General features: G+C 39.5%; 1 protein-coding gene across 4 annotated transcripts in view; it reads left to right on the plus strand.

The window, feature by feature from the left end:
* PBX3 (PBX homeobox 3) overlaps window positions 1-24,421 on the plus strand; it is a 221,349-nt gene that overhangs the window by 176,271 nt on the left and 20,657 nt on the right. For all 4 annotated transcript variants that reach the window (XM_023242717.2, XM_023242719.2, XM_023242718.2 and 1 more), the window contains one exon: window positions 7,861-7,996. In XM_023242717.2, the coding sequence (XP_023098485.1) occupies window positions 7,861-7,996 (136 nt within the window). The remainder of the gene's footprint in view (window positions 1-7,860; window positions 7,997-24,421) is intronic.

Consider the following 24,421-nt stretch of genomic DNA (forward strand, 5'->3'; position numbering starts at 1 on the left):
TCTGAGCTGTCAGCACAGAGCCCAGTGCAGGGCTCGAACCCATGAACTGTGAGATCGTGACCTGAGCTGAAGTCGGAAACAACCTACGGAGCCACCCAGGCACTCCTACAAAATGTATTTCTTAAACAATAAGACTTGAAAGTCAGAATTGCTCCTTGATCCATGGACTGCAAAATGGATATTATGTTAGTTGGCGTGAAAACATAATCTCATTGTCCATGTCCATCAGAGCTCTTGGGTAACCGGGTGCATTGTCAATGAGCAGTAATATTTTGAAAGCAGTATTTTTTTCCCGAGCAGTAGGTCTTAACAGTGGGCTTAAGATAGTCAATAAACCATGTTGTAAACAGGGGTGCTGTCAGCCAGGTTTTGTTGTTCCACTGATAGAGCACAGGCAGAGTAGATTCAGCATAATGCTTAGGGGCCCTACAATTTTTGGAATGGTCAATGAGCACTGACCTCAACTTAAAGTCACCAGCTGCATTAGCCCTAACAAGAGAGCCACAGCCTGTCCTTTAAAGCTTTGAAGCCAGGATTGACTTCTCCTCTCTAGCTATCAAAGTCCTAGATGGCATCTTCTTCTAATAGAAGGCTGTTTGGCCTACATTGAAAATCTGGTGTTTAGTGGAGTCCCCTTCATTAACTATCTTAGCCAGTTCTTCCAGTTAACCTGCTGCAGCTTCTATATCAGCACTTGCCGCTTCAACTTGCACTTTTGTGTGATAAAGATGGCTTCTTTCCTTAAACTTCACCAGCCAACGCCTACTAGCTTCAGACTTTTCTTCTGCGGCTTCCTCACCTCTCCTAGCCTTCACAGAATTGAAAAGAGTTAGAGCTTTGTTCTAAGTTAGAATTTGGCTTCAGAGCATATGTTCTGGCCTGTTTGCGCTTCCATTCAGACCGCTAAAACTTTTTCCATCAACGATATGGCTGTTTTCACTTTCTTACCATTCATGTGTTCACTGGAAGACCACGTTCAGTTTTCTTCCAGAACTTTTCCTTTTGGGGAGCCTGGGTGGCTCCATCGGTTGGGTGTCCGACTCTTGATTTTGGCTCAGGTCGCTATCCTAGGGTTGTGGGATTGAGCCCCACAACGGACTCTGCACTGGGCCTGGAGCCTGCTTAAGATTCTCATTCTCTCTTTTTCCCTCTCTGTCTCTTTCTCTCTCTGTGCCTCTGCCTCTCTCCCTGGCTCATGCTGTCTCTCCCAAAATAAAATTAAAAAAAATTTTTTATTTTTTTTATTTTTATTTTTTTTTCAACGTTTATTTATTTTTGGGACAGAGAGAAACAGAGCATGAACGGGGGAGGGGCAGAGAGAGAGGGAGACACAGAATCGGAAACAGGCTCCAGGCTCTGAGCCATCAGCCCAGAGCCTGACGCGGGGCTCGAACTCACAGACCGCGAGATCGTGACCTGGCTGAAGTCGGACGCTTAACCAACTGCACCACCCAGGCGCCCCCCAAAAAAAAAATTTTTTTTTAATAAAAAAACCCCAGCTTTTCCTTTGCATTCACAACTTGGTTGACTGGCTCCAGAGGCCTGGGTTTTGGCTGTCTTACTAAGCTTAATAAAGACATGCCTTCCTCACTGAGCTCAGTCATTTCTACCTTTTGATTTCAAGTGAGAGACATGTACTTTTCACTCCTTGTACTTGGATACTTAGAGACCATTGTAGGGTTACTCATTGACCTATTGCCGTATTGTTGTGTCTCTGGGAATAGGGAGGCCTGACAAGATGGAGAGAGTCGGGGGAAGGAGCAGTCCAAACACCCACAACATTTATTAAGTTTGTTGTCTTAGATGGGTGTGCTTCTTGGCACCCAATAACAGTCACAGTAGTAACATCAAAGATCACTGATCACAGATCACCATAACAACTATAATAATAAGATAAGAGTTTGAAATATCGCAAGAATTCTCGAAATCTGACACGGAGACACCAAATGAGCAAAAACACTTGGAAAAATGGCTCCGACAGATTTGCTCAATGCAGGGCTGCCACAAACCTTCACTTTGTTAAAATTGCAGTATGCTTGTGTGCTATACAATTCTATTCAATTATGCAGTGAGATGTAACAGGATAAGTGCTGTGAAGAAAATAAAGTGATATAAGGGAAGAGAAAATGATGGAAAGAGGATACTATTTTAAACAGATTTTTTTTTAAGTTTATTTATTTATTTTGAGAGAGAGAGAACATGCACGCATGAGTAGGGGAGGAGCAGAGCAAGAGAGAGAGAGAGAGAGAGAGAGAGAGAGGGAGAGAGAGAGAGAATCCCAAGCAGGCTCCATGCTGTCAGCACAGAACCTGATGCGGGGCTCAAACTCATGAACCGCAAGATCGTGACCTGAGCCGAAACCAAGAGTTGGTAGCCAACTGAGCCACCCAAGCACCCATAATCAGATTTTTTTTTTTCAAAAATTTTTTGATGTTTTTTAATTTATTTTTGAGACAGAGAGAGACAGCGCATGAGCAGAGGAGGGGCAGAGAGAGAGGGAGACACAGAATCTGAAGCAGGTTCCAGGCTCTGAGCTGCCAGCACAGAGCCCAACGCGGGGCTCGAACTCACAGACCGTGAGATCATGACCTAAGCTGAAGTCAGACGTTTAACCGACTGAGCCACCCAGGCAGCCACATAATCAGATTTTTATGGAAACTAGTGTTTCAGTGAAAATCTTTATGCATTGAAACTTTTTGATCTTTTGGGTTATTTCCTAAGATTTATTCTCAGAAATGGAATTATTAGATCAAAGTTTGAACATTTTTAGTGCTCTCATTATATCATTGAATTGTTCTTTCCTATGTTTAATCCAAAATGAAATCCCTCTTGGTCTTACCTGTTTCCTCTGACTAGAACCACTTATCCTGCCACCATCCCATCTCCTTCCCTCCCCTCCCCTCCCCAACCCTCATCCCTGGCCTTCCACAGTAAACCCTGTTCTCCCAACCCTATCCCCAACTTGGTCACTAGTAATCTGTCATCTGTGAGGGTGTCCAGCATGGAGCCTGGAGTGGAGCAAGCACTTGTGTTTGTTGATTTAGTGAGACTTTGCTTATCCTTCCAGGCCCAGCCTAAATGCTCCCTTTTTAGGAAGCTCACTGGAATCACTGGACTCGTCCTTGCCTTCTCTTCAACCCTGATAGCACACTTTTACCAATTCTCTAGACCAAACTTCATTCAGACTGCCTTTCTTACAGCTCTTCAGGAACATTTCTCTTCCCGAGTAAGCCACATTGTCATTGAAAGCAACCGCCAACTCTTGAACATTCACACTCCCCACTATATTCCAGCAAGTGTCTTAAACATAATAAGCTGCAAAAGGTAATTTATTGACCAACCAGATGAATGCATGTTTCCACGTAATACTTCTTAATAGCTCAAATCAAAGAGCTGAGGTAGTGTCAGAAAACAAGAAACGTTTCGAAACTATTTTTCAGTTTTGAATATTTTAATAAAAAATATTATGTAACAGAGATATTTAAAAGTACTTCCTTCAGAAAAGAATCCTTCCTTACAATTGCTATCCTTATTTCTACTGAGACTTTCCCGTTCTCGTTAACATGTGTGTTTTTCTTTCCTTTTTTTTTTTTTAACATAACCACATTCATAATGTATACACCTAAATGATTTATTTCTCCTCCAAGAAGAGGAAGGGTGTTAACAAGCCAGGGTGAGCAGAGGTGGAATAGGAAGGTGGCAGAGCTTGGAGCAGAGCCCCTTCTCCTGCAGAGGCTGCTGTTAGTGCTGTTGTGATGCTGATGGGACGCAGCCCTGGGACCCAGTCCCCAGGGCACACTGGCCTCAGGCGCAGCCATTTAGAGTATGCCAAACCCTGGGGGAATGAAATTTAGGGGGATGCTTAGTGGGCATTTCCTACAGAATGTTTTCCTAAAAAACAAAGTATAACAGCAAGTCCTTCAGTGTTAATGCCTTCAAGTGAATGCAGGCTTTTCGGTTCCATGTGTTCTTCTGTCGCCTTTTACAAGCTCCTGCACTGGGGAGGCCAGGCTTTCCCACTCTAGGCAAACATGCTCTTTCAGATCATAGGATTTCCTTGCTCACTGTGGCTTTTCGTAGAGCCACACTCACATTGTCCTGGTAATTGGACAAGCCGAAGTGTGTACCAGTGCAAACCTTTCAGGAATAAATTTGCCTCGGCCCTCGGCTCTTCTGGTCGAAGGTGCTCTAGTAATTTGGACACGGTCAGTGTCCCTGGGGTGAGGGATTCTGCTGTGCCCAGAGAGTTGTTCTCCAAGGTTTTTCATTGTTTGGTAAAATCATTCCCAGGCATAGTCGACAAATGAGCTAAGCTGATTTTCACTTTCCCAGGTATCTTCCTGCTCATTCCTCCCTTCATTTCCCAAAGAAATGCCCTTGTGTCATCCCCTCCAGTGTAGCCTCGGTCTTGCTGCTAGACTCCATGTTTTATTTATTATTGTTATTATTGTTATTATTATTATTGTTATCGTGATCTAATTGGCTTTATTCAACCATTCAGGAACTGAGCAGCATCCCATCTCACAAGGAAGGGCCCTCTGGACTCCGTGTTGTAGACTTAGAGTCACAGATTCACATGCTTATGTATAATGGAATCGAGTGCAGTGGCTGGATGAGGGACAGTGAGGATTAGAACAGATGAGTGCCTATCTGAGGGCACAGCCATCACTTAGAATAAGCCTGTGGCTGGCTTCTGAGAAGGTGGGGCCCCTGTGACTGATCTTCCAAATTTTCATAAGAAGCCAGAAACTTAGATTTTCATGAGTAGGTCATTATTGTATGGTCTCAACAAATATGATCTGTGAGCCAGATAATCATCTATAGATTTGACAGTTTCAAGATCTATTCTAGACCTTTTCCACCCTACTCACCCACACACCTACTGGCAGAAGGTGCCTCTTCAAAGTGCCCCCATGTCAAAGGAATGCATGGCTGTTGGAAAAGTCCCACCTGCTGTTCTTGGAGTATTTCTCTCCCTTCCCTTCCTTCCCTTCCTTCTCTGTCTTTCCTCACCACCTCCCCCTTTTAATTCATCATCACATACTTTTTTTTTTTTTTTAATTTTTTTTTTCAACGTTTATTTATTTTTGGGACAGAGAGAGACAGAGCATGAACGGGGGAGGGGCAGAGAGAGAAGGAGACACAGAATCGGAAACAGGCTCCAGGCTCTGAGCCATCAGCCCAGAGCCCGACGCAGGGCTCGAACTCACGGACCATGAGATCGTGACCTGGCTGAAGTCGGACGCTTAACCGACTGCGCCACCCAGGCGCCCCATCATCACATACTTTTAATCGCCAAATAGATCTTGAATCTCTTCTTCATCCTTCAGGAAACGACCAACGGTTTAAGCTTCCAAAATATATTGAAATTAGGAAATTTCAGGACTCATAACCTGAGATGTTTTGATCAGGCCTAGATTTCTTCCTCCCTTGACTCTCCCTTAATGTGGAGACATAGATCACATACTTAACCTGCCATGTTAGTGACATCATTTTAAGTAGGAGAATCTCATAGGGTCTACACATTTTACAACTGCCTACTGACTCTTTCCTGAGTATAGGATAGCACAAGTGAGAAGATCATTATGATTATTTGGAAGACAGTGTTAAGAAAATTATTTGGAGAAAGTATTTTCTAGTTACTGGAGGATCTAATTTTTTTAAAAAGATTTCTTTAAAGTCTATTTACTATGGAGAAAGAGACATACACACAGAATCTGAACTAGGCTCCAGGCTCTGTGCTGTCAGCACAGAGCCCGATGTAGGGCTCGAACCCACGAACCATGAAATCATGACCTGAGCCAAAGTCGGACATGTAACCAACTGAGCCACCCAGGCACTCCGCTGTAGGATCTAATTAAAATTTTGTTTTTAACATTTATTCATTTATAAGAGACAGAGAGAGATAGAGCATGAGTGGGGGAGGGCAGAGAGAGAGGGAGACACAGAATCTAAGCAGACTCCAGGCTCCGAGCTGTCAGCACAGAGCCCAACGCAGGGCTCAAACCCACGAATCGTGAGATCATGATCCAAGCCGAAGTCGGATGCTTAACCAACTGAGCCACCTAGGTGCCCCTGGAGGATCTAACTTAAAATGAAGTCTGACAAATGCTAATTTTCAGGCTAGAATTCTTTAAAATCATAATAACAAGACCCAAATATAAATAACATTTTTGCTATTTGGAATGAATTGTTAATAAATATTTGATCTTCTAACTCTGTCACCACCTTCCCAGTAAAAACAGCAAAAAAAAATTCCTCCCCTCCTCTTTCCCTTGTGACCAAATCATGCCTTAATCCAGGCAGTTGCTTGAGTAGAAAAATCTAGAAATCCTTAATGTATTTTTTTTCTTTACCTTCCTTCTCTGTCTTCTCCACCCACTGCCCCCATCCAATCCATCACCAAGTCCTGCTGCTTTTACCTTTCAGATAGATCTTGAATCCTTCTTATTTCCATTACTCTCACCCTATGCCAAGTTCCCATCATCCTTCAATTTGATCATTGCACGTGTTCCCTTGAATATCTACATTTTCTGGGTGCCTAGGTGGCTCAGTCAGTTAAATACATTTCCTTTCATGTCCTCCTCCAACTACTCTCTGCAGTCAGAATAATGTTTTTAAAACATAAAACTTAAAGCCAGGGTAGGGGGCGCCTGGGTGGCGCAGTCGGTTAAGCGTCCGACTTCAGCCAGGTCACGATCTCACGGTCTGTGAGTTTGAGCCCCGCGTCAGGCTCTGGGCTGATGGCTCAGAGCCTGGAGCCTGTTTCCGATTCTGTGTCTCCCTCTCTCTCTGCCCCTCCCCCGTTCATGCTCTGTCTCTCTCTGTCCCAAAAATAAATAAACGTTGAAAAAAAAAAAATTTAAAAACTTAAAGCCAGGGCACCTGGATGGCTCAGTTGGTTAAGTGTCTGACTCTTGATTTCGGCTCAGGTGATGATCTCACAGTCTGTTGACTCAAGCCCCACTTAGTGTTAATAGCACAGAGCCTGCTTGGGATTCTCTCTCCCTCTCTTTCTCTACCCCTCCCCCACTTGCTCTCAAAATAAATAAAAATAAAAACTTAAAAAAAAAAACCATAAAACTTAAAGCCTTTAATACCTTTCTGTTGCACTTAAAATAAAATCCAAAAGTTCTTAGGGGGTCCACAAAGCCTATATAATCTGGCACCTGCCCATCCTTCCATACTCAACTCACACGTTCCCTGAGTTTTACTGTGTTTCAGTCTCCTCTACCCCTTTGGAATTCCCAAGTTTGTTTCTGTTTCAAGACCACTTTCTCTGCTCGTTCCTCTTCCCATCTACTCTTTGACTAACTCCTACACATTTTCCAGGTCTCAGGTTAAATGTCACTCCTTCAAGGAAACCTCTCCGGACTCCGTAATCTCTGTGAGATTTCCCTCTTAGACGCTTTCATTATCCCATACTTTTCCTTCATAATTTGTGGTAATTCATAATTTGTAATCATTTCCATGATACATGTTTAATGGCTTTCTTCCCCCTAACTTTCTACTCTCTCCCTGAACCCTCCGATCTCCTTTAAGCTCTCTGGTAGACCTTACCTGCTTTGTTTCAACTGGATCTTCCCTGAGGACCTATAACACATTAGATCCTTGTTACATAATTTAAAGAATAGAGATAATTGTGCTTCACACTTGTATTTTTAGTGATCCTACATCTTAACACGAGTTGGACGGTGCTTTGGAGGATGCCAAGAGCATAATTGCAATATTGGTGTGATAAATCAGACCCTAAGAATGTTTAAAACATAGAAATCTATTTTTTTGTATGATCCTAATCAATATATCCCTCCTTGGTTAAGACCGATTATAACTGTAATTCTCTTTTGCTTCTTGTCATAGACGAAAAAGGCGTAACTTCAGTAAACAGGCCACCGAAATCTTGAATGAATATTTTTACTCACACCTCAGTAACCCCTACCCCAGTGAAGAAGCCAAAGAGGAGCTGGCCAAGAAATGCAGCATCACAGTGTCACAGGTGAGAGGGCTCCAAGGGTCTGTGTCGCTTCCCTATGAATCTAGGAACCCTGTTCTTTCTTCCCGGTATCACCGAATTTCAGAACCACGTGTTCCAGTGTGAAAGAAGATAAAAAGAAAATAGAGATATTTCCATGTTTTTATGCAAGCTTTTAAAGCTTCGGTGACGTGTTGGTTTTTTTGTTTTTTCGTTTTTTTAATCTAAGTGGTGAGGAATCAAGATAATCAGCCACCACCCCAGTGTAAATCTTCTATAGAGAGGACATAAACATGCCATGGGGAGAGACACGGTTTATACTTAAGTGACTCTTCAGTAAATGGCATACGGTCCTGCTTTCCCTGATTTAGATGACTGACCTAAGCTTCTACCAGTGAGAAACCAATTTATTTGTTGCCGAAAGGAAATTTAATATAACTCTTTGGTGAAAGCTTTGAGGAATTCACGAAGTCTTTTCTTGGTAACCATGCTATGATGTTTGGTTCCCAAGGATTTCTTTGCTTCCTTGTTATTCATTAAACAGAAGAATTAAGTTTATACCCGTCTTTGTTTTGTTTTTAATGTTTATTTGTAATAAATTGTGGCCCTGAAATTAGCTGTCATCATCTAACAAAAATACATTTAGTTTGAGGCAGATAGACTGGTATTTGATTGAGGACTGGAGACAAATAAATAAACAACTGTACCTCCTTAAACAAATAAGTATGTTTTACTGGCATTAACTCTAAAATATAATTTTATTTTAGTACTCGTACTGTTGTTTATACACGGACATCAGAATAGCATTTCTTTATAGCACGGAAATGTAGTAATTACCAACCAGCTGTTGCAATGGAACTTAAGGAAAAGCTGACCCTTGGCAGAAATTTTGGTGTTTCCTATTGATCATAGGACACAAGCATTTTAAGGTAGTTTCTAAGTTAATATTCCTGCTGTACATCTGAAGTCCAAGATATTAGAGATCCCCTTCAGATTCCAGTGAAAGTTTTATATCAGTATTTTAAGTCATTGTTATTTAAGGGATTAAAGTCTGGGCTTGAGATGATTTCCAGCTTCTGTTTTGGCATCACTTTTCACAGAACCTCTAGAACAATCACAGATTCATAATTAAGCTATCATTTAAGAGTGATTGTCATTCTCTTATGGAATAGTGTTTGTCCTGATTCGTCTTGCTGAGTTTGAACTGGCCTATAATTGATTTGAGTTACCAACTTATGAGGACATCTCTAAAACATTCCTATCTGGGTTGTGTAGTACTCACTGCCACTTGAACTATTAAGGGAACAGTATAATATGCTGGGTCAGACAGAGAAGATGAAATTAAGCGGGTGTTTTTCTGGTGTGTGCATTTTCCCTGAACATTAGTGAGAGGATCAGACTCATGCTAAACACCGGTGGATGACGCCAAGTCTGGTTTTCCGCCTCTCACAGCAGCTTTCTGACTCTAGAATGCAGATGTCCGTAGGTCCAATTTCAGCTAAGGTGTTTTCATGCTTCTGCTTCTTTTTTTCTTGTTTCCCTCTCTACCATAGTTAGCACTGGACAATAACGCAGATTATATACCTTTTTTGAAAGCCGATACAATCCTGGCTTTTCATTAGTGTAATGCTAGCATTTTCTGTGTAGCGTAGGACCTGCTTAATACAGTTGCTTAATACACGCTGTGTATTAAGCGAGAGAAAAGCTTCCTTCTGACTCTGCTCCGAACTAGGGAGGTTTTGCTCTACTTCTAACATAGGCTAGGAACACATTACTAACTTTTTAATTTCTACTATATTCATTTCACTTGTTTTCTGATAGAAGAACGGCTAGGTTTTGGAAATTTTTTAGTAATTGCTTGAGACGTGGAAATAACAGAGACCTAAGATTGGTCTGTCTACAAAGCAGACTGGCTGCTTTTTCTGTTTTTCTCCCAGTTCGGCCTTTTAGATGCAGAATTTCAGGGATCAGTGTAAGCATTAAATTGTGACATTCCCCCCCCCCCCCATTTACCTTTTTCCTACCTAAAGAAGTTAATTTCCCCTCAACAAGTCGCCACCTACACATCTCTGAAGTAGGAACAATGATGTTATCATTTTAAGTATTAGATGTCAGTTACTAGCCTTATGAGTGCCCTGTTTAAGTTGTTTAGAAACGAAAGCAGAGAATATTCCAGACCTGAGAGGTTAACCACTTTCTAAAGAGACCAAACATTGTTTAAAATATACATCATACTAAAATATAATTTAGAAGAAATTTTTTTAATCTTTATTTATTTTTGAGAGAGAAACAGAGCGCAAGCAGGGGAGGGGCAAAGAGAGGGAGACACAGAATCCGAAGCAGGCTTCAGGCTCCAAGCTGTCAGCACAGAGCCCGACGTGGGGCTTGAACTCACAAACCTTGAGATCATGACCTGAGCTGAAGTCCGACGCTCAACCGACTGAGCCACCCAGGCGCCCCATGCTAAAATATGATTAAATTTAGAATCCAGAAATTGTTCACACACGAAACTAACTTAAAAAAATTGAAACCCACTGAAAACAGGCAACTATAACAACACTATTTTTGCCTGACTTTCATAGAGTATATGAAACTGATTAATTCTGGATTGCTTAAAATACTGCTTAGTATATGAAATTGATTTATTCTGGATTACTTAAAATACTGCTTAATATATGAAACTGATTTATTCAGGATTACTTAAAATATTGCTTAAAATAATAATTAAGAATAAGGAATAACTAAGAATAAGGAGCACCTGGGTGGCTCAGTCGGTTGAGCGTCCGACTTCGGCTCAGGTCATGATCTCACAGTTTGTGGGTTTAAGCCCTGCATCGGGCCCTGTGCTGACAGCTCAGAGCCTGGAGCCTCCTTCGGATTCTGTGTCTCCCTCTCTCTCTGCCCCTCCCTGGCTCATGCTCTGTCTCTCAAAAATAAATAAAAATGTTAAAAAAAATTTAAAAAGAAAGAATAAGGAACTTTCAGAAGAAAATGTAAGGATATATCTTTAGGACTTTGAGGATAGTAAAACAAATTCTTAAAAAGGACATAAAAGGGGCGCCTGGGTGGCTCAGTTGGTTGAGCGACCGACTTTAGCTCAGGTCATGATCTTGCAGTTTGTGAGTTCGAGCCCCGCGTCGGGCTCTGTGCTGACAGCTCAGAGCCTGGAGCCTGCTTCGGATTCTGTATTTCCCCCTCTCTCTACCCCTCCCCTGTTCACGCTCTGTGTCTCTCTGTCTCTCGATAATAAATAAATGTTAAAAAAAATTAAAAAAAAAAAAGAAGGACATAAAATGTTTAAGCAACAAAGGAAAAGATTGGTAAGTTTTGTGGTAAAATGTTTATCAAAGACTGTGAAACATCAACATGATACAACCATTTTAGTAAAGACTGGATCAGGCAGGAATCATCAATAGGTATTAAATCTGGGGGAAATTTTGATGAAGAAAATGGTCTTAAAGTGTCTCTCCATAGGCTCTTTATTAGTTGTAAGGGTTTCAAAAAAAAAAAAAAAAGCAATTATAGAGTGGAGAAATGGAACAAAACTCGGATCAGGTGATTAGAATCAACATCACCAAAGAGAGACAGTGGACATTGTGTATAGTATTTCATCCAAGAATGTAGTCTGAATCTAATCACTAGAAAACATCAGACAAACAAAATGAAGAGTGTTCTGTTAGGGAAAAAAGGGGGTGGGAGTAGTATTCTTTAAAAATGTCAAAGAAAGGCCATGGAAATGGTTCACACTAAGAGAGGATAGAGACATGACAGGTAAATGCAATTCCTGACCCTAGACTGGATCTTGTACTGAAGGGGAGGAAATGCCATAAAGAATGTTATTGGGTTAAAATTATTACAGTAAATTACAAAATGTAATTGTTCTGTTGTTGTATAAGCGAGTATCTCTAGTCTTAGGGAATACACTGACTTACATAGGGAGAAAGAGCCATGATATATATAATTTACCTTCAAATAGTTCAGGAAAAAATGTGTGTGTATGTGTGTTTGTATATGTGTGTGCATAAACACACATAAACATGTATAAACACAAATTGCACATGCGTGAGTGAACACAAATGATAAAACAAATGGGGTAAAATGTTTAATAATAGGTGAATATGACTAAAAGGCATACACAGATGTTCTTTATACTATTTTTATTTTTGTGGCCTTTTTTGCAGGCTTGAAATTATTTCAAATAAAATAATTTTTTAAAATGTGAAGACAGGGGCACCTGGGTGGCTCAGTCGGTTAAGTGTCCGACTTTGGCTCAGGTCATAATCTCACAGTTCGTGAGTTTGAGCCTCGCTTTGGACTCTGTGCTGACAGCTCAGAGCCTGGAGCCTGCTTCAGATTTGTGTCTCCCTCTCTGCCTCTCCTCTGCTCAAACTGTCTCTCTCTCTCAAAAATAAATAAACATTTAAAAAATAACGAAAGAAAATAAAGAAATAAAATGTGAAGACAGCCCACAGACTGCAAGAAGATATTTGTAAGTGTATAAGTCAGATTAAAATCTAAAATACATAAGGAATTCCTATAAATTAATAAGAAAAAGACAAAGAACATATTTGAAAAATAGACAAAAACAAGGACTTCACAGAAAGAATATAAATAGTCGATTATATGAGAAGATCCTTTTTTGTAATCAGGAAAACGTGATTTAAAACCTTCAATGAGATAACATTTTATATTTCCTGGATTGGGGCAAAAAATCCTAAATTTGACCATACCAAGTCTGGACATTGTTGGCAAAAATATATAATAGCAGATACTCTTAAATATTCTTAGTAGGAATGTAAATTGGTATAGCCACTTTGAAAACCTTACGGCATTATCTTATAAATTTAAATATACATATACCATTCAATCAATCCTTAATTTCACCTCTTAGTGAAATTGTTCTAGAAAACTTCTTGTGTATGTATATCAGGAAACATATGTAAGAGCATTTGTTTTTTGGGTTTTTTTTTTTTACCCTTTCCTTTTTTTTTTTTAATTTATTTTTTTAATTTGCATCCAAGTTAGTTAACATATAGTGCAACAGTGATTTCAGGAGTAGATTCCTTAATGCCTCTTACCCATTTAGCCCATCTTCCCTCCTACAACCCCTCCAGTAACCCTCAGTTTGTTCTCCATATTTAAGAGTCTCTTATGTTTTTGTCCCCCTCCATGTTTTTATATTATTTTTGCTTTCCTTCTCTTATGTTCATCTGCTTTGTATCTTAAAGCCCTCATATGAATGAAGTCATATGATACTTGTCTTTCTCTGACTAATTTCACTTACCATAATACCCTCTAGTTCCATCCTCGTAGTTGCGAATATGTAAGAGCATTTGTAATAACATTGTTTGAAATGGCAAAAAACTTGAAATAAGACAAGTGTCCATTGAGTGGGGAAATGGATAAATCTATTGTGGTATAATCCCACAACAGATTACTATATAGCAGTGAAAAAGAATAATGTACAATGACATATATCCAATGTGAGTGAATCTTAGAAACATAATAGTGAGTGAAAAAGGCACATTGCAGAGTATATATATAAAGTTCAAAACCAAGCAAACAGCATATTGTTTAGAGTACATACATATATGATTAAATATACAGAAAGTAAAGGGAATGATAAAAAAAAAAACCTCAGTTAAGTGGAATAGGATTAGGAAAGAATATTCACAGTTTTAGTGGTATTGTTGTATGTTTATTTAAGGTGAGTGGAAGATTTACAGGAATTAATTTTTATGCTTTAAAAATTTTTTAATGTTTTTGTTGAAGTATTATTAGCATACAAAAAAAATCTATGCACATTTAATGTGTACATCTTGGAATCTAAAAAATAAAACAAATGAAGAAGTAAAAAAAACCAATTTCTTTTTTTTTTTAATTTAATATTTTATTTTTTTAAATTTACATCCAAATTAGTTAGCATATAGTGCAACAATGATTTCAGGAGTAGATTCCTTAGTGCCCCTTACCCATTTCGCCCGTCCCCCCTCCCACAACCCCTTCAGTAACCCTCAGTTTGTTCTCCATATTTATGAGTCTCTTCTGTTTTGTCCCCCTCCCTGTTTTTATATTATTTTTGTTTCCCTTCCCTTATGTTCAACTGTTTTGTCTCTTAAAGTCCTCATATGAGTGAAGTCATATGATTTTTGTCTTTCTCTGACTAATTTCACTTAGCGTAATACCCTCCAGTTCCATCCATGTAGTTGCAAATGGCAAGATTTCATTCTTTTTGATTGCCAAATAATACTCCATTGTATATATAAACCACATATTCTTTATCCATTCATCCATTGATGGACATTTGTGCTCTTTCCATCCTTTGGCTATTGTCGATAGTGCTGCTATAAACATGGGGGTGCATGTGTCCCTTCGAAACAGCACACCTGTATCCCTTGTATAAATGCCTAGTAGTGCAATTGCTGGGTCATAGGGTAGTTCTATTTTTAGTTTTTTGAGGAACCTCCATACTATTTTCCAGAGTGGCTGCACCAGCTTGCATTCCCACCAACAATGTAAAAGAGATCTTCTTTCTCCGCACCCTCACCAACATCTGTTGTTGCCTGACTTGTTAATGTTAGCCATTCTGACAGGTGTAAGGTGGTATTTCATTGTGGTTTTGATTTCTATTTCCCTAATGACAAGTGATGTTGAGCATTTTTTCATGTGTCAGTTGGCCATCTGGATGTCTTCTTTGGGGAAGTGTCTATTCATGTCTTTTGCCCATTTCTTCACTGGATTATTTGTTTTTTGGGTGTTGAGTTTGATAAGTTCTTTATAGATTTTGGATACTAACCCTTTATCTGATATGCCATTTGCAAATGTCTTCTCCCATTCTTTCGGTTGCCTTTTAGTTTTGCTGATTATTTCATTGGCTGTGCAGAAGCTTTTTATTTTGATGAGGTCCCAGGAGTTCATTTTTGCTTTTGTTTCCCTTGCCTCTGGAGACGTGGTGAGTAAGAAGTTGCTGCAGCCAAGATCAAAGAGGTTTTTGCCTGCTTTCTCCTCAAGGATTTTGATGGCTTCCTGTCTTACATTGAGGTCTTTCATCCATTTTGAGTTTATTTTTGTGTATGGTGTAAGAAAGTGGTCCAGGTTTATTCTTCTGCATGTCGCTGTCCAGTTTTCCCAGCACCACTTGCTGAAGAGACTGTCTTTATTCCATTGGATCTTCTTTCCTGCTTTGTCAAAGATTAGTTGCCCATATGTTTGTGGGTCCATTTCTGGGTTCTCTATTCTATTCCATTGATCTGAGTGTGTGTTCTTGTGGCAGTACCATACTGTCTTGATGATTACAGCTTTGTAGTATAGCTTGAAGTCTGGGATTGTAATGCCTTCTGCTTTGGTTTTCTTTTTCAAGATCGCTTTGGCTATTTGGGGTCTTTTCTGGTTCCATACAAATTTTAGGATTATTTGTTCTAACTCTGTGAAGAATGCTGGTGTTACTTTGATAGGGATTGCATTGAATATGTGCATTGCTTTGGGTAGCATTGACATTTTAACAATATTTGTTCTTCCTATCCAGGAGCAGGGAATCTTTTTCCATTCTTTTGTGTCTTCAGTTTCTTTCATTAGCTTTCTATAGTTTTCAGCATATAGATTTTTCACCTCTTTGGTTAGATTTATTCCTAGGTATTTTATGGTTTTTTGTGCCAGAAACAACTTCTAAGCACAGAGAACAAACTGGTGGTTGCCAGAAAAGAGGAAGATAGGGGGATGGGAAAAATATGTGAAAAGGATTAAAAGGTGTACATACCTCCAGTAATAAAATAAGAAGTCACAGAGGTGAAAAGTTCAGCAAAAAGAAGAGAGTGAATAATTTTGTAATAATGTAGGGTGGTGAGTGTTGAGTAATGTATAGAATTGTTGAATCATTGTGTTGTATACCTGAAACTAATATAATGTTTTATGCCAACTATACTTCAATGATAAAAATTTTAAATGATTATAATTTTTATGCTTTATAAATATATATATAGATACATACATATAATATATATACATATATAGATATGAAGGAAGTTTTATGTGAATTATTATATCCAAATAACAGAATTTTTAAAAGTATTTCCATTCATTTGCTAACAAAAAAATCAATTGGAATACCTATTATGTACCAGATACTATACTGGGAATGGAAGAGATGTCTGTGAACTTAACAGGAAAAACCACCTGCCCTACCTGACAGAAGTATGTACATATGTTCACCAAAGATACGTAAAAGAATATCCTTAGCAACAGTATTCCCATTAGCCAAACTAGAAACAATGGAAATGTCCATCAGTAGGAAAATGGGTAAATAAATGTGGCATACTTTTGTATATTTAGAATACTTTGTATCAGTGAGAATGTATGAACTTGACTATGTATACCTATATAATGCTAAGTGAAAGAAGTCAGGCACTTGGTATATGATTCCATTTATTAAAACGTTCAAAAACAGGCACATGACTGGCTGATTTGGTGTAGCATGTAACTCTTGATCTCAGGGTCATAAGTTCAAGCCCCACGTTGGGCATGGAGACTACTTTTAAAAAAAGTTTAAAAACAAACTTGATCTTAGTGTTAATTCAGGCAGGATAGGGGCATCTGGGTGGTTCAGTTGGTTGAGTGTCCGACTCTTGATTTCAGCTCAGGCCATGATCCCAGGGTCATGGGATTGAGCTTTGTACTCGAGCAGGAGCCTGCTCCTGCTTTGTACTGAGCATGGAGCCTGCTTGGGACTCTCTCCTACTGCCCCTCTCCCTGGCTCGTACTCACTGTCTCTCTCTCTCTCTCTCTCTCTCTCTCTCTCTCTCTCTTTCTAAAAAATAAAAATAAAAAATAAAGTCAGGATAAAAGTGGTTACCCTTAGGAGAACAGTGATTGGGAAGGGAGATGTTTCTGTATTTAAACAATGCTTTCATGGGTGTCTCCACTTTTTGAAAATGCATCAAGCTCTCTACTTATGATGTATATATGCACCTTGTGTTGATTTATATATATTTCACTTGACTAAAAAGTTTACTTTCACATCAACAGCAAACCTGCCTTCATTGAGCTTACATTTTCCTGAGAGAATACAAACAGATAACATAAGTAAATGAGATGATAAATTAGAATACAGTGATAGGTGGTATGGATAAGACAAATAAAGGAGGGAAAGAGAACAGGGAGTGAAGTGTGCAATTTTTAATAAGGTGGTAGAGAAAACCCCTCCTGAGAGAGTATCTTTTGGTAAAGATTGAAGGAGAGAATGAACAACCCATGTGGCTAATAGGCAAAGAACATTCCAGGCAGAGGGAACAGTAGGTGCAAAGGGCCTGAGGGGAAAATTGCCTGAACAAGTGGGAGGAGGCGTCAGAGACAAGTCAGAGAGATTGTGAGATCCAAATGGTGTGGGGGCCTTAGACACCATGGTAATGGAGGACTTTTCCTCTGAGTGAAGTGGAAAGCTGGGGAGTGACGTGATCTGACTTAAGTTTTAACAGGATCACCATGGCAGCTGTATTGATAATAGAGTGAAGGAGGCAAGGACAAGCAGTCACCAGTTAGGGTGTCATCGCAATAATCCAGGGAGAAGATGACAGTGGCTTGGATCAGGATGCTTGTAGTAAAGGTGATGAAAAGTGGCTGGATCCCAGGTAATTGTGAAGGTACAGCCAAGAGGGTTTACTGATAGATGAAATGTAGGATGTCAGAGAAAGAGTCAAGGAGGTCTCAAACATTTTTGGCTTGAGCAGCAGAAAGGTGCAGTTTTCCTTTAAGTGTGATGGGGAAGGATTTAGGAGGAACAGATTTTTTGGTGGAAGGGCAGACCAGGAGTTTGGTTTTGGACATATAAAGTTAATATATCTTACAGCTTTTTAAGTTCATTCTATACTATAATGTATAAATAGGCACTGGTAAGTGAAAATTTTATAGTTTATGTTAGTCTAACATTAATTTCTGGTGATATATTGTAAATATAAATATCCTTAATGTAGAATTGCAGGTTGAGCTCAGAATTTGAAATCTCTGATGTCTTTTTTTAAAAATTGTATTTATTTATTCTGAGGGAAACAGGGAGAACAGGAGAGGAGCAGACAGAGAAAGAATCCCAAGAAGACCCTGCTCTGTCAGCATCGAGCCCGATGTGCGGCTCAAACCCACGAACCATGAGATCATGACCTGAGCCAAAACCAAGAGTCTGATGCTTAACCGACTGAGCCACCCAGGCACCCCTCTACTCCTCTCTGATTTCTTAAGGCTTGGTTTAGTTAAGTAAGCTGGAGATCCCCCCCTTTTTTTTTTTACATAACACCCTGAAAATTCACAGAAGAAGGAATGATTTCAAATGTCATAAGCATTGAGAATCATACTTAAATTGTCACATATACTTAATTAGTGAAGCAGATATTAATATGCTTTTACTTTTTGAAATAGTGGTAACTTGCATTGATTATTCAAATTAGCAAGTCACAAAAAACTCCATTGTTCTCCTGATTCCAATTTTGAGTTTAAATAACTCTGGCCCTACTTTCTCTGCTAGGTGTTTTTAGAATGAAAAATGTTCACTTCTTCTTCATTGCTACTGTAATTGAAATGTACTGTAAAGAAAGGATTGATTTTTTTTTTTTTTTAACAGATGAGTACCTGAAATAGTAGAGAGGTTAATTGGCAACATTAAGATTCATTCATTCATTCATTCAACTCACGTATTTTAGAGCTTTTAAAGTGGTGCACAGGACCCACTTTTACAACAGTCTAGTGTGGAAAAAATTATTATCTAACCCTTACAGATGAGGAGACTGATGTTCAGAGAGGTTAAGTGATTTGACAAAGAGTCACAAGACTTTATGAGTGGGAGAGCTGGAGGTTCTTACTCAGAGGTCCTTAATAAAAAACAAGAAACTGGATTTTTACCTTTTTTTCCTGCAAGAGGCAGTGTGATTCCTCTCTCTCTGAGGCCCCAGCTGCAGAATCCTGGTTTGTGAGGCACAGGCCTTGGCTTTTATCACTCGGGCTGCGTCATTTCCCCCTAAGCTACTTTAGACACTCCAGGCTAGTTAGTAGCCTGAGGTCTCCTTACTCATTAAACGACTTATTCCAAAGCAGTGAATATTCAGTAAGCTAATTAAAATTTGTAAGTAAGATTTCCTTATTAAAAAAAATCTATTAAAATAAGAAGAAGCCCGCTAAAATAATAATTAGAGCAGGGGAAAAAAAAAAGATGACTATCAGATTACAGTATCTTTTTCAGCTATCTATAAAGGCCTGTTCGGTTGCTTTGGCAAGTAGACAGAAGGCAGGACTAGATTTCTACTGTAAGGATGTAAGGTTGCAATTGGCGAACTAGAGACAAGGTGAAGGAAAGAGGCAGCTATTTTGTTAAAGTGGTTCTTTCATTCTGTCTTAAAAGAAGGCTACAGACCCTCTGTTCTATAAAAGGTTCTGCTTGTATGTCCTAGTGGAGATAGACGTCATTAAACAGTGTGCAAAGAACAAAGGAGCAGGTTGTAAAGAGATGGGAGCTTTGAGGATGCTGTAACACTGAGTACGGATAAAGCATATATCTGCAAGATTTAAAGAAAACGGAAGCCTCTGATTTGTTGTTGTTTTCTTCTCTGCTAACAATCCGTACCGTGATTAGCGTGGTACCTAAAGTTTGCTCCAGTGAGGCGCAGGTATTATATTTATTTTGAACTGACTTTTTTTGAGGAAATCTCTTACTACTGGTTTGATATAATGCCCAAACTAAGAATAGAGACTATTTCCAGCTTAGATGTAGTGGTTTTCGAGTTTTCCTGTACCTAGAAGAAGCCATATTTCAGAATCCAGTTTTCATCCCCCTCACCTTCTTTTGCCTAGTTCTTCCCTTTGAGTATTCCTGGCAGTCTCTCCTCATGCCTGTCCCTCATCATTGCATCTCACCTTTCCATTGCCTTGCTTCTCTGAGGCTTGTCAGACCAGTAGGCCAATATATCAGTCAGGGTCCCAGCAGAAAACAGATGGCACACTCAAATTAGAGTAATTCGAGGAGAGTTGAAAAGCGACTATTCACAGAAGTGTGGGCAGAGTGTAGGGAAACCACAAAAGGCAATGCTAGTAATGGTTGGTTCTGTTACTACCCTCGCCCTGGAGAGATAAAAGAAGGATTATAAGAACCCACCGGAGACATAGAAGCTGTATTTGGAAAGATAGTAACTGAAACCTTAAGTAAAGCCGTTTTTACATGGAGGGAGTCAGGGCAGCCATTGCTCTGACGTTACTTTCCTCCCCTTTTCACATCTCCCACCAGTGACTTGCTTTGACCAGAAACCTGAGGGTATGTAGGTCAGCCTCTTGGGGCCCAGAACAGTGCAGAGAGTACAGAGGGAGGAGTGGACAGAAGATCCACAGTGTAGCCCGAAGAACAAAGGCACCAGATCAGAACAGGCTCCAGGTTCAAGCCTGCTGGCTTCTCACTTATGCTGACTCTGTGATATTCCCACCCAGGATATCTGGCACTCTCCAGAGATGCCCTTGGGCTTCCTTTGTCCTTGTGTTTTGGCTTCTCTTCTCCTTTCCTGACTCCTCTCAGCCATGTAGGAAGCATATTACTTTTCTAAAATGAATACGGATTTTGAGAGTAGAAACTACAAACAATGTAAATAAGTTAATTTGATCCAGCTAAAAGGATTTGTCTGGATTTTCTAGCTATTTTCCAAATGCACTCAACAGGTCCTGAGTGCCTATTATAGGCATTGTGCTTGGCACTGTGGCAAACAAAGGTGAATTAGAGGTCTTCTCCCTCAGAAATGTCAGATTTCTTGGGGGAGACAGACAAACATGTTAATGCCAGGATACAAAAGTTACCTGGGGGAGCGCACAGGGGCATATGGGTGCCATTTTGGAATATGGTAGAAGGATGAGTTTACTTTCTACTAAGAGGATTAGGAAGGTTCCCCAACTTATTAGTTCTGTGACCTTTGGGCAAGTCATTCAACCTCACTGTGCCTCATTTCCTCATCGGTATATTTTGGATTAAAACAGCATGTACTTCATCAGGTTATAGGAGTTTCAGTGAGATAATATAGGTAAAGCACCTATCAGAGAGCCTATCATAGAGTAAGGAAAATAATAATTATTATTATTATGCTCTTTGTGCTATCTGGAATGGCCTAATAACCCTGTCTTCCCTACAAAAATGCATAAACATCTTATTAATTACTAGTCTTATTAATTTGAAAGCTCACTTCAAATGTCAGTTCTTTAAGAAAGCTTTCCATGTATTCACAGTTCATATCCTCCATTGTATATTCTCATAGCTTCTTACACTTTTCCTTCATGGCACTTATCACAATTATAATTACATAATGAATTATTTTGTTTTGTCTTTAAAATAAACTCTAGGGGCGCCTGGGTGGCGCAGTCGGTTAAGCGTCCGACTTCAGCCAGGTCACGATCTCGCGGTCCGTGAGTTCGAGCCCCGCATCAGGCTCTGGGCTGATGGCTTGGAGCCTGGAGCCTGTTTCCGATTCTGTGTCTCTCTCTCTCTCTGCCCCTCCCCGTTCATGCTCTGTCTCTCTCTGTCCAAAAATAAATAAAAAACGTTGAAGAAAAAAAATAAATAAATAAATAAAATAAAATAAACTCTACACCCGATGTGGGGCTAAACTCGTGACCTTGAGTTCAAGAGTCACATGCTTCACTGACTGAGCCAGCCAGGCTCCCCAGATCACAAATTGTTCCAGTTTTAGTATATGTGATGCCCAACTGAGCAGTAAGTAATGAACTGTTTAATGCTTTTCCCCTGATGGTGAATTTCATGTTGACTGGACTGAAGTCTCATTCAACACTGTATTCTAGTACATGTTGCCATGTCTTCTTGTATGTCTGTTTTTCTCTAATTGTGTGCCCAGTGGTGTATTTGCTTTGTTTATAGAAACAGCTTGAAGCCTAGAATGATGGTCTCTTTCTCTACAAAAAAATTATATTCGCTTTGTCCAGGCACCTGCAAGTACTGGTAAGAAACCCTACTAGAATGAGAGTGACTATATAGGAGATTGTTGGTATACTCCAGGAAAGAGGTGGTAAGGATTCAAATAAGGCCACTGAAAGTAGAAAACAGGGATGGATTTGTAAAGCATTTTGGAGGTAGAACTTCTGTTTTGGAGATTATGTAAACAGTTGGATATGAATGTGAGGAGGAAAGAGTATTAGAAGATAGCTGAGCTGGTTTTTAGCCTAATTAATTGAAGATGTGATATTATTATCTGATACAGGAAACACATGAGGAAATGCTTGTTTGATGGAGGGGAGATTAAAGATTTGTGCCAGGTTTGCATTGCCATCAGTATCTCAGTTGGGAAATGTTCAGTTTGGAAGTATAATCTATGAGAAAGGTCAAGGTTAAAGATGTAGCTTGGGAGTCATCCACTGAAGTTCATAGTTGAGGCCCTGGGAATGGATGATGTTGTCCAGGGAACTTGTAGATAAAAAGAAAATAAGGCCAGGGGAAATGACTTTTCCTTGGGTCATTTGTCAGTTCTGAGAGAGTAAGAGGCTGAGGGGTTAAGCAGTACTTTTGACAACTTTGTGGGGAACTGGTATCCAGGTGGCTAGGACCTATCAGGGGAGGCTACCTTATTTCCCTTGATTGCTAGGGCTGCACTCTAGCAAGGGTGCATTGGGAAGTACATAGACACTCACAGAGACTGTAATTCTTCAAAATACCTTGGTCCTTGAGATTGGATTGCTAGTACTTGTGGGTGCCTGGATAAAGCAAATATAATTTTTTTATAGAGAAAGATACCATCATTCTAGGCTTCAAGCTGTTTCTGTAAATAAAGCAAATACACCATTGGGCACACAATCAGAAAAACAGACATACAAGAAGACATGGCATCATGTACTATAACCAACAGACAACAGAAACAGACCCATAGAGATGTAGAAAAGAATCCAGTATGGGCTGTGAAATAACTATGCCTAATATATGTAAGGAAATAAAAGGCAAATAGAGAATGTTGTCAGAGAACTGGAAACCATAAAAAAGTTCAAATGGAAATTTTAGATCCAAAAATACAGTAACCAAAATTAAGAATTCAGTATATGGATTTAAACACAGATTAGACATAGTTGAAGGGAGAATTAGTGAATGGGAAGATGTGTCATGAGAAAATAACCATACTAAAGACTGGAGAGACCATAGGATAGAAAATCAGAGGGGGAGAAAGTAAGATACAGTAAGAAGTCTAACATAAACGTAATTGGCGTCCCAGAAGCAAATACAAGAGTGGGTCAGAAGCAATATTTAAAAAGTAAAGGCTGATAACTTTCCAACACTGATGGAAGATTCCAAACCCTAGATTCTGAAAAACTATAGTCCCCATACAGAATGAATTAATAGGAATCCACACTTAACACAATCAAAACAAAAGCAGCCGGAGGGAAGAATAAGATTGCCTTCACAGAAGGAGCAATTAGACTAACAACTAATTTTTTAACTAAAAGAATAGAGCTGTAATACAGTGGAATGATACCTTTAAATAAACTAAATTAAATGTCAATCTAGCATTCTGTATCTGCCAAAAGTGTCCTTTGATCATGGAGTTGAAATAAAGATGTTTTCAGTAAAAAAAATTTTTTTGAGAGAATTTGTACCATTTTCTCACAAAAGGAAGTACAAAAAATACTCTTCATGAAGAAGTAAAAAAGATACCAGATAGTGGGTGGGAGATGCAGGAAGTAGCAGAAAAGCAAAGGGTAAAAATGTGTGTGAATCTAAATGAATATTGATTGTTTAAAATAATTATAGGGGCGCCTGGGTGGCGCAGTTGGTTAAGCGTCCGACTTCAGCCAGGTCACGATCTCGCGGTCCGTGAGTTCGAGCCCCGCGTCAGGCTCTGGGCTGATGGCTCAGAGCCTGGAGCCTGTTTCTGATTCTGTGTCTCCCTCTCTCTCTGCCCCTCCCCCGTTCATGCTCTGTCTCTCTCTGTCCCAAAAATAAATAAACGTTGAAAAAAAAATTTTTTAAATAATTATAATAATGTCCTTTTAGCTTATAATATGCATGGAATTAAAATATACAACAGTAATGCCTCATAATTTAATGAGAGGAGGATAAGTGTTCTAATACTCTTGCGTAAAATGTAATAAAGGTACCACTTACTGTAAAAGTATCAGTTAGACTTTGATAGTCATGAATGTGTAATCTCTAGGATAGTCACTTAAAGAATACTTAAAGAATATATAACTTCCAAACTTATAAAGAAGGAAACATGGAATAATTTTTTAAAATAAGTAATCTAGGGGTGCCTGGGTGGCTCAGTTGGTTAAGTGTCCAACTCTTGACTTCATCTCAGGTCATGATCTCATGTTGTGAGATTGAGCATCAGGCTCCATGCTCCAGAGAGAGCCTGATTAAGATTCTCCCCCTCCCCCTCTGCCTCTCTCTCTCTCTCTCTCTCTCTCTCTCTCTCTCTCTCTCTAAGAAAGAAGGGAAGG

Source organism: Felis catus, chromosome D4 (assembly GCF_018350175.1).
Source record: "Felis catus isolate Fca126 chromosome D4, F.catus_Fca126_mat1.0, whole genome shotgun sequence".
Lineage (NCBI taxonomy): Eukaryota > Metazoa > Chordata > Mammalia > Carnivora > Felidae > Felis > Felis catus.